The sequence below is a fragment of the Heloderma suspectum genome, chromosome 6 (genome assembly GCF_057233095.1).
Source record: "Heloderma suspectum isolate Gila_16-S chromosome 6, 16-S_ref, whole genome shotgun sequence".
Lineage (NCBI taxonomy): Eukaryota > Metazoa > Chordata > Lepidosauria > Squamata > Helodermatidae > Heloderma > Heloderma suspectum.
In genome coordinates, this window is record NC_139463.1 from 18,627,691 (window position 1) to 18,639,309 (window position 11,619).

The 11,619-nt window shown below is 42.2% G+C and overlaps 1 protein-coding gene across 1 annotated transcript; it reads left to right on the forward strand.

The window, feature by feature from the left end:
- The first annotated feature begins 3,824 nt into the window (after positions 1–3,824).
- Positions 3,825–11,008, forward strand: KCNJ1 (potassium inwardly rectifying channel subfamily J member 1). Its single transcript, XM_084807314.1, has 2 exons — positions 3,825–3,846; positions 9,870–11,008. The coding sequence occupies exon 2, from the start codon at positions 9,872–9,874 to the stop codon at positions 10,988–10,990; it is 1,119 nt and encodes a 372-aa protein (XP_084663440.1). The 5' UTR covers positions 3,825–3,846; positions 9,870–9,871; the 3' UTR covers positions 10,991–11,008.
- Positions 11,009–11,619: the final 611 nt, after the last annotated feature.

The window sequence follows — 11,619 nt, forward strand, 5'->3', positions numbered from 1 at the left end:
GGCTTGTTGCAGATCCTTATCAATAAAGCGGCGATCCTTGCAGGATCTCAGATCTTTATTCAGGTTGGGGGTGGGCAATTGTTTTTCTGGCATACAGAAAAGCTGCATGTATGTATGTACACATCTCCACATTTTTGAAAGTGAAGTTAATTGTTACTTATGTACATGCAGTGAAGGAAACATCTGATGTGACCTTTTTTTTTGAGCCAGAAGGCAAAATAAAACAATATTGTAAGTGGCTGAAAGAGCGTAGAGGTAGGGAGCCGAGACAGATTGTGTGTACAGGGAACATTCAAGCTGTGGAGTTATAAAAATGTATAGATTTGTTCCAAAGGAATGGTTACCCAGCCAGGCCAGCCTGAGGGAATGGAGGAAAGGAAATGCCATTGGGCACAGGAGGCTTTGGCGCACTGATTGTTGATAACTGAAGCTGGGGTTGAGCAGTAAAACTGAGCATCCTCAGTTCACCTTCAGTTGAGCAGGCTGACAGATGGATCAACAACTTGTTTGACCCAGACTTTGAGCTCTGGTGGTATTGCAGATCTAGGAGACAGAGGAAGCCTACCCCAACTGTCTCCTGAAGTTATTAGATAAAAATCTGGAAAGAACAAGGTTTCACATCTTTGGGGAGTTTATTGATGAGCATCTACATCAGATAGCCAAGGGAGACTTGTTTTCTGAATTAAAAATTGGAGGCATAATGTCTTTGTATACCCCCACTCCCTAAGTTGACTTTTAGAGTGTGGGTGGGTTATAGCTCGCCTTCAGAGAAGCTCACCCCTATTTTTCTTCATGAATTCTGGGCATGCCTTGCACTGTGGCCATGTGTGGCCTTTCACAGAGGACAGCCATCTTTTGAAGGGCTGCCACAGGATGGTCCTCTGTTTGAAGACCATCTAGACAGCAGACTGAACAAGAAGGCATACAGGTAGGCTGACCATATTTCCTTGAGACAAAAACGGGATATTGGGATGACAAAAACGGGACGGGGTTGTGTAATATTCCGTATTCATGAAAAAGTAAGACGATAACAAAAGTTTTATTAGAGAAAGAATCTCTATGGGTGGAATGATGGTAGAAATAACAGTAAGACTCACCCTCCTGGCTCCCACATGTGAATGGGGCTTAGCGACTGCCTCTTGAATTCCCCGCCACTGCAGACAAGCCAGGGGGCGGTGTCTGATTGTCGCTAGCTCAAGAAGCCTGGCCCTGACTGGATAAAGTAAATGGAACTTCCTCTTTCATCACACTAGTAGTTTTACTGCACACATTGATTAGCATAGAGCCTTATGATAAACGCATTCGGTTTTTTACAAAAAATTAAAAATGGGACAAAATTGACATTTATATTAAAATGGCGGAACGGTTGGGAAATATGAAACAAACAGTACTGTCCCGTTTAAAACGGTACGTATGGTCAGCCAACATACAGGTCTCCTGCTCACAGCCTTCTGCACTATGGTGGGATGTACTGTATTTCTTTTTAAATTATACTGGTTATTTCTACATGTGCATCTATACAAATAAATTAGCATATGCAAAATGTAGGCAAATTACTGTCTTCTTTTGTCCTCTATTTTGGTCATGCATTTCCTCTCCCTCCACCCCCCTCCTTGTGATTCATAAGTGTCCACCCTCCTACCTGGTGTTGGGAAGGAACTCATTTACAACAACCTGCCCTTTTAAATTTAAAGTGCTGATTTTGGCCTTTAAAACCATAAATGGTTGGGGGCCAGGTTATCTGTATGAACCTGCCCATATTTTAAGATCAGCTTCAGAGGCCTTGCTCAAAGACCTGCTGGTAAGTTTTATTAGGCTGGCAAGCATGAGAGAAAGGGCCTTCTCAGTGATGTCCCCAAATCTATGGAACTCCCTACCAAATGATGTATTTATGGTCCCATTGATACAGGCTTTTAACAAACTATCTATTTGCGATTGCTTTCTCTTGAATGTTTTATGGTGCTGTTAGTTGAAATCGTTTTAAAGTGTGGTAGCTGCTTTATAAAGGCATATTGCTGGCCTGCTGTTGGCCCTTGTTTAAATCGTTGCTTTTACTGCAGTGTGATATTGTATTTATGATTAATGTTTTATGTAGGTTACTTTATGAAGGTTTTGCCCTAGAAGAAGGCCTAAAATATGTAATAAATAAATAGATTTTGGCAGGGGGTCATTTTAGTGGAGATGAGACTTTTCAGTGATGGCACCTTGTCTCTGAGATACCTTCCCCAGGGAGGCCCAGTTGGCATCTACATTCCTACCCTGTACTACCCAGCCTGATGAAGAGTTCTGGAGAACTTGAAATCTTGCACAATCTTTTGTGGCATTTTGTTTGGCCCTAATAAAGGTATTGTCTAACTGTGGACCTCTGCGTTTTGGATGTTTTAATAACTTTAGTACTTTTGAACCTTTGGGCAGTTTTCATATTTTTATGGATATCTGAATGAACAGTAATTTAGTTTTAGCTTTTATATGTTTGGGTGGGATTTTTTTTATTAAACCATTTATATATCATATATTTTAAATTGCATTGTTAGCTGCCAGCTGCACATAAATTTATGTGGAAAGTGTGGGGGATATAAATGATATATACAAATACATTAATAAAGAAAAACAGTGCTGAACTGAAGGTTCTCTGATGAGAATGTACAGCACAAATTTTGGGGCTGGAAGGCACTGCTATTTGTGGGTAGGGTAGGACAAAGTCAGGTGGGGCCAGACTCACTGCTGCCACTAGAAGCTCCCCCCCCCCAACACACATACACAATTAGGTAAAATGCTCCCCACCCCTTTTGCAGCCTGTGAATGCGGCCATGAAAGTGGAGATGGTATTATTCGGTCAACTAGTAGACCTATTTTGTCTGCATCCTTGCATTAAGAGTGCATGAATGATCCAATCTTACCTGATATAGTGGACTTACTCACTGTCCAGCAGTGGCTGACTTGAAAGAGGCAAGTCTGGATCAATGAAGATTGCAGAGAAGTAGTGGGCAGCCTCTGGCCTCAATGGAACCTTTAATCAGGGCAAGAGCTATAGCTAGGATGGCCACTTGTGAATGGCTAAAAAAAATAGAGGACATGCATCATCAAACGAGAAGACAAAAGAGGACACCTAGTTGCATAAAATATGCACATGTCAATTTACACATATAGATGCAAATTTAGAAATAATTATAATTTATATAGAAACACAGTACATCTCACCATAAGGTGGAAGACTGTGACCAGGTGATCTGTCTGCAGTCCAGGTGCTGTTGATGGGCAACTTTAAGGCCCAGCTCTTCCTTCTGATGGTTCTTTATCTTATGCCAGACTTGAACTGGGCAACCCTTCAAATGGAGGATACCTTCAAAGTAGAAGACAGTTCTCTGGCAGCCCTTCAAATAGAGAACTGTCCTCTGTAAAAGAGGACACGTGGCCACCCTATCTCAGTCACAGAGCACCTGCTTTGCATGTAGAAGGTCCCAGGTTCAATCCCTGGCATCTTCAGGTGAAAGACCCTTATCAGAAATCTTGGAGTTCTGCCACCATTTAATGTAGAAAGTTCTGAGTTAAATGGACCAAGCGCTCTGACTTGATACAAGGCAGCAGTGACCTATGTTTCCTAATAGTTTTATTTGCTGTGGCACACTGGAGTGCCCTGGCAAACAGATTGGGAAACAGAATCTAAATATTAGCAGAAGATACACAGTTTTATCTTTAAATGTGTCAGGTAATGAGTGACACTTATATAAACACTTCACACGGTTCCAAACAGATAAGACACCACGTTTCCCCCATTTAAAATCAACAATTTGCAAAGACAGCAACATCGGTGCGCACGTGTGTGTGTGCGCACCCTGTCTGAGCAATTGATATATAATATATCTACCTTAGTAAATTAGATATGACAAGCTTCACTTACTACTATTTGCTGATTTAAACCCAGCTCTCCTTATGAGCATCCTGTATTATACAACCGTGTGTTATATAACTTTTTTTTTTTTTTTCTTAAAAGAGGACTGAAAACTATGAGAACTTTTTTTTTACTTACTCAGGCTGTGCTAACCACAAGATGGGTATGGATTCCTATTGATTTAAATCAAACCACTTCTGAGGCTATTCTGTATTATATAAGATGCAGACCTTTTCTGAAAACCCTTAGTGAAAACAAAGGAGCCATAAACAATGTTCACACCATGCTTAGACTGTAACGCTAATCACAGAGAGGAGCTTATTCCGTCATCTGATAGCAGTTTAGCGAGGGAGAAGCACTTTGTGTTGGATTTGAAGATCCGTGTTCGGTGTCATAATGGGTATTTGCCACATTGTACATTGCTCTTCCTCCAAGGAACTCAAAGCTCCTCTGCATTAAAAAATGCAGCTCCCTACAAGTAGAAACCTAGCATAGGAGGGAGCAGGCTAGATTACTTTCTCTCTTGTTCTCTCTCAGAAATGCTTGTTTTGTATTGGTAGGGAGTTTTATATGGGAGGAGGATTCAGAATTGGCACCCTCCATACCCATAGTCCAAGGTAGTATACTCCACTCTGCCACCTCATTCTGTTCCATGTGCAGAGTGTGCTGACTGACATATGACACATCCAACACTCCAGTGTGACTGTGGATTGGAAGGGAAAATCAGTCATGGTGGGTGAGCCACCTGTCAGCTTGTCCATTGTTAATTATCTTGTTTGTTTGTTTATTTATTTATTTATTTATTTATTGCATTTATACCCCGCCTGTTTTCCTCTTGCAAGGAACCCAAGGCGGCTTACATTATCATCATCCTCTCCATTTTATCCTCACAACAACAACCCTGTGAGGTGGGTTGGGCTGAGAGTCTGTGACTGGCCCAAAGTCACCCAGTGAGCTTCCATGGCCGAGTGGGGAATAGAACCCAGATCTCCCAGCTCCTAGTCCAACACTCTTGCCACTACACCACACTGGCTCTTCTAACTGAGGAACACCTGGTAAGCTTCTTCCAAGAAACTTCAGGGTACCCTGAATGCATAAGAACAGGGGCAGGCAACCTTTTTGGCCCATGGCAACATTTGGCAATTTGAGAAATTGTCCTGGGCATCACCATAAAATGGCTGACAAGGGAGGTGTAGCAATGGACAAGTTACCTACCGAAAACACTGAGTACAAGGCAGAGGCAGGGTCTGAGCCCCAACACACTACTCATTTGAACCTACACTTTTCAGCACCAACATAAATCTATTTCACAGTGATTCCAGCTGCTGGTAAGAAAATGTTTTAATTGAAGGGGGGGAAGTAGGAGGGGTACCAATAAAGGTGTCCAGGGCTGCATTGGTACTCAAGTGCCACATTGCCCAGTGGAGGCTTGTGGTTCTGATTTCGGTGGGGCTGTCAATCCATTCTGGGTTTTAGTCAGAACCATCCGGAACTCTAAAGGAGCTATCCAAGATGCTGAACCCATTTTGGGGATAAGGTTTAGCACTTTGGATAGCTCCTTCAGAGTTCTGACTGGTTCTGACTGAAACCCAGAATGGATTCAGAACCCCACTGAAATCGGAGCCACCAGCCTCCACTGATATTGCCTACCACTGCATAAGAACATGAGAAGAGCCCTGCTGGATCAGACCAAAGGTCCAACTAGCCCAACATCCTGTGTCTCACAGTGGCCAACCAAATTTCTTGGGAAGCCTACAAGCAGAGTGTGAAAATAATTTCCCTGCCGGTTGCATGTAGGCATTGATAGCCATATTTTATGTATTGCTTAATTGATGTGATTTGTCCCTGCCTTTCTACCAAGAAAATGGGGCTCAAGGTGGCTAACGATATTAGGAAACAGAATTTTAAAATAAAAACTTGGTTAAAGCAACAATAATTTTAAAAGCCCATTAAAACCACAGTTTGAAAATTTAGCAATGACAACAGAATAAAAACAGCGCCCAACCTCAACAGACCAGCTTACATACCAAAGGCCTGCTTGAATTAACAGGTCTTTACCTGCTGGTGGAAGGACAGCAGAGAGGGCGCCATCCTAGCCTCCCAGGCCTATAAAGCCCCATATAGCCTAGGACCAGGCTACCTGAAAGAACACCTTCTCCCATAGGAGCCTGCCCAGGTTTTAAGATCTTCAGGGGAGGAGTTCCACAGCCGGGGAGCAGCCACCAAATGCGCCTCTGAAGGCAGCATGACCCAGAAAAGGGCCTCCCCTGAAGATTTTAAAACCTGGGCAGGCTTATATGGGAGAAGGTGTTCTTTCAGAGAGTGTGCTCCTAAGCAGTATAGGGCTTTATAGGTCATAACCTGCTCTTTGAACTGTTCCCTGAAACAGACTGGGAGCCAATGAAGCTGTTGTAACAAAGGGGTCACAGTCGCCGTCCATGAATGCATGTAACACAAGAAGAGCCCTTTGATGATTGCTATTCTATGGCATGGGGTGGTCAGCTGTTCAAATATTTTTATGTCCTTGAGTGAATTCAAGCTAGATTTCTAGATTCTGTCTTAAAGAACAGATGGCAAAATCATGGCATAGAATGGGCAGTCAACTGTACATTTTGCAACTCAAAGCATTTTTTAATGGCTGCTCTCCTAGAACTACAGTATTTACACATAATATTTGTGTGTGTGTGGAGGGGTTGTTGTTATAAATTAAGACTGAACAATGAGGGGTTCACAAGTTTCAAGACTGAAAAACGAAAACAATGCATGAGAGAAATGAAAAGTGTAAACACTGGAAAATTACATGGAATGGTCTATTGCACAGGGATGTTTTCTTTATGATCCAGACTGTGCTTAAGACATGGACATATTAAGTAAGTGTAAGGAAATAAAGCTTTTGGACTGTTTTGAAGGGGGGGGGGAGAACGTGCTCCTCTTCCTGTGACTGTATACAGGCTTAAAATTTAACTGGACTTCCCCCCTTTGACTCTGAATGGCAGTGTAAGGTCAGAACAAAAATGGCCATAGGGCCTTTCATAGCTGACTGGGAACATGGAAACCTGCATAACTAGGCAATTGGGACGTTAATATTCCCTTGTGTTCCTAAATAATAAGTTCTGGCCTAGCTCCTTTTCTGGCCTTTAGTCACATGTTCCAAGTTGTTGTAGGATGAGAACAAGAAAGAAAATATTAAGAGCTCTGGAACCTGCAGCATTTCATTCCCTCTAATAGTGAACTCAGGTGGTGAGTGCCAATAGAACTGAAACCAAAACGGGGGCACTGAGAAACAAGAGTGAGGTCCTAGCAGAGGTTTGCAGAAGCACAAAAATCAAATCTTTGAAAACAAGCAACCTAATAAATAAACTCACCCCCAAAGTTCAATGAGAACTGAGCATGCTCAGTATCTACAGAACGTTGAATGTTAGATGGAAAAGAGAGAAAATGGAGGGGGAGGCTGGGGCAGGAGCCAACAGGCACACTCTGTTAAAACCCTGCTATAATGAGGCAGCCTGAAAATCTACCCCAAATACACTTTTCATTGCAGAATTTGCGCAGAAGTAGACCTATGAGATAGCCGTCCCACAACATTGTTGTTTTCTGTCACCTGCATGATGTAGCCAACGTTCAGCCTCTTACCACTTACCGCTTTCCTTCTGGAAAAAACCTTGATGTGGGACATAAAACATCCCCAGAATCCAGTGATTTTGCCACTGAGGTGTCTTTATGTCCCCCGAGCCAGGCAATGTACAGGGGGCATTAAAATGTCTGATCAATATTCCAAAGAAAACTGTTCTGGGGAAGCAGGCTTAAGTACTGTGGGTGTCAGGAGGCTGGCACAAACTATGGGAAAATACTCTCACAATACCCCAAAACATTAGTTCTTAGTAAGAATAAAGTTCTACCTTGGTGGTTTATGATACTTTTCTAATATTTTGAGTTTATAACATACTACATCTTCTGACACCACAGACCCATGTTTCTTTGTGGAGGCTTTTTACTACCCCACGATACATAGGAAAATGGCATGGGGTAGTAAAAGGCTCCACAAATATGTCTTTGTATTTTAAAAATATTTTTTTTACAACCACCTCATGATTAAAAGGGAGGATACACTGCAGCTTTCTGTTTCAGGCCTTACTTGCCTGCTTTAAAGTTGATGTTCTGCATTTTTAAAATAATTCCTTAAATTTTTTTAGACCTAGGGCAGAAAATGCCATCCACCCCACTCCCCAAGTGCCTAAGTAGACACTTCCTTCTTTTCCTGCTCCATGTTGTAAATTGTACGCACTACTGGAAAAGACAGATAGCTTTTCTATATGAGGCATTTCTTGTGTGCCCATGATCCCTTACTCACTGTTATATAAGACATCATGATCCTCCAGTTTCACTTCTGTTTTTAAAGAGCACTTTCCAGTCCTGCCCCCCCCCCCGACCAGGGAAAATGGGGTATTATTTCTGAAAGTGTAACAAAAAGTAATTTCCTGCTTGTCTAATTGCGATATTCTGTTATAGCACAGCTCCACCTAGAGGTTATGTAGTGGAAAATCAGGAAATGAAAAGCTCTTTGTGTAGAGCTCGGATCTCAATCCTGTGAGGAAACCAAAAGTAGGTACCATGATTAACAGTGTCATGTAGAAAAGCTCAGAGAGTCACCCTATTGCCTCTAGCCCAGCCTTCCCCACTCCCACCCTGGTGCGCTCCAGATATGTTCAACTACAAGTTCCGGTATGCCCCAACCAGCCTGGGCATTGTAGTCCAACACATCTGGAGGGAACCAGGTTGGGGAAAACTGCTCTAACCAATACAAGGGAGACACCCCGCTCTTCCCATGCCGCATGGTCTGTAAGTCACTTTCCTGTGGCTGCATGGAAGAGGTAAATTAAAGGCAGAGTTGTTAGTTGTTGTTTTTTCAAGCCCTCTCTCCTTTTGCTCTGAAATAGCTTGGCAATACCTTGGCTCAGCACTAAATTAAAATGTAAGCCCCTTCAGCAAAATGCTCTCGGCAGATGACTCATAGGCACAGTCCATGCATTCACACCCATCACTTGGATCTAGGGATGTATGGAGTATGTAAAATCCACTCCGTCTGTGTTTTGCGGATTGTCAGGCACCTTTTGTTCCATCGTCTGCTCACTGATGGATGCAAATTTTTTTTTTTTTGGTCATGTGGAAAAATACACAAATAATAACATCAGAGGTTTTATAACAATTTGCATAATTTACCTTAGTACATTTAACATTTAGCACATTGTCCCCCATTCCATTCAACTTTTTCTCAGCAACTTGCATATTTTCCTACCAATAAATATGTGTAAATTTTGGGGGGTGGGGGAACAGATGGAAGTCCATGGACTTTGCGTGGCCTGAGGGAGTCACTCCACAGTGGATTCTGCAGGGCATGTTCTTAGAACTCTGAGTTTATTTTAGTCCATCCCGAATTTGTCCAGCATCCCTACTTGGATCATTCATCACCTCCATGTGATGACATTCTTGTATGCATGAATGGGCCATTACAGATATAACACACCACAGATAGAATTTTCATATTACTGCTCTCACACCATAAGTGCTTTCTAGTAGAGTTAGTCCATGCATTCACCACTGCCGTCATCAAGTGTACACTACAGCAATCAAGTGCAAACCACTTCCCAAATCACAAGTTGCCTCCGTGAAACATGCTGTTGTCTGACCTTGCTGTGACTTTTATTTGTCTCTGCATGAAAGTGGAGGATAATACATACTTTGCTGCTCTACAGCAAAGTCATGAGGCAGAATTTATTTAGATTTCCATACCTACCTAAGCTAAGTACCACTATGGAATGCACCCTCAGGCTATCACACATTTGTTTCTTCATGTATCCACTGGATCCCTTTGCAAATGGTCAAATTCCTTTTTCTTTTTAAAAAACACAAAACAGCTAGCAGTTGTCATATTTACTCCATGTCATTCTTCTTCTTTTTTACCTAGATTGGCTGGTGGGAATGTTTAAATACCTCCGGAAGCATTTCGTCCATCACTCAACAGAACGCAAGAGACGAAGGTCACGGCTGGTGTCAAAAGATGGAAGGTGTAACATAGAGTTTGGGAATGTGGAAGAACAGTCAAGGTTTATTTTCTTGGTTGACATCTGGACCACTGTCCTGGACCTAAGGTGGAGGTACAAAATGACCATCTTCATTTCTGCATTCTTAGGGAGCTGGTTCTTTTTTGGCCTTCTTTGGTATGTGGTGGCATACATACACAAAGATCTGCCAGAGTTCAGCCCCTCAATGAATCACACTCCATGCGTAGACAATATAAATGGCTTGACTTCTGCTTTCTTGTTCTCCCTGGAGACCCAAGTGACTATTGGTTATGGTTTTAGGTGTGTTACAGAACAGTGCGCCACGGCCATTTTCCTGCTGATCTTCCAGTCTATCCTAGGAGTTATCATCAACTCTTTTATGTGTGGGGCTATTTTGGCCAAGATCTCTAGGCCCAAAAAGAGGGCCAAAACAATCACCTTCAGCAAGAATGCTGTTATCAGCAAACGTGGTGGAAAACTGTGTCTTCTCATCAGGGTGGCCAACCTCCGGAAAAGCCTTTTGATTGGGAGCCATATCTATGGCAAACTTTTGAAAACCACCATCACGCCGGAAGGGGAGACCATCATCTTGGATCAAGTCAACATAGACTTTGTCGTTGATGCCGGCAATGAGAACCTCTTCTTCATCTCCCCCTTGACAATTTACCATATCATTGACAAGCATAGCCCTTTCTTTCACATGACAGCAGACACCATCCTCCAGCATGACTTTGAGCTGGTGGTGTTTCTAGATGGGACCGTGGAATCAACCAGTGCAACTTGCCAAGTCAGGACATCTTACATTGCTGAGGAGGTACTGTGGGGCTATCGTTTTGCTCCTATTGTCTCCAAGACCAAAGAAGGGAAGTACAGGGTGGACTTTCACAACTTTGGCAAACCTGTGGAGGTGGAAACCCCTCACTGTGCCTTTTGCCTCTACAATGAGAAAGATGCTAAAGCCAAAGCCAGAATGGGATATGACAACCCTGGCTTTGTATATCAAGAAGTCAGTGAAACCAGTGACACAAAAATGTAATTTAGGGTGCTTGTGGGACTGGAGTACTTACTTTTTGATATATATCTAGGATGTCATGCCAGAACAACAACAAAAACTCATTACATTCTGAGTACAGGACAAAAAACACGAACTGGATTGTTTGGATACCAAAGTGGTCTTAATCTAATCAGACCAGACTACATGACAGCAATTTCCTGGATGCTGCTAACTACAACATGTTATATTCACAGAATGCATATATTTTTCTATATTTGTGGGACTTTTACTTAAATGGGTAGACTGACACATCCAATATAATTTTGTATAGTTTCCAGAGCCAAAGGAACTAGGTTTGCTGGCAAAGGGAAAGCTATGAGCTGTGGGTTATTTCTTTTAAAGGGCAAATTTAATGTTGGGAATGATTAGCAGATGGAATGAAAATTAAACAGCAATCATCATAATGCCATTATGTAAATCTAAATGCTTCCTTGTTTAGAATACTGTACTTAGTGTACAAGTGGACTAAATTCTGGTTATCCCATGTCAAATAGGATATCACAGAGCCAGAAAAGGATTCAGAAAATGGGCAGTTAGAATTAACAGAGAATATAAACTCTTTTCCTATGAAACTAAGGGCCAAACTATATGTTCCCCTGATCATGCATAGT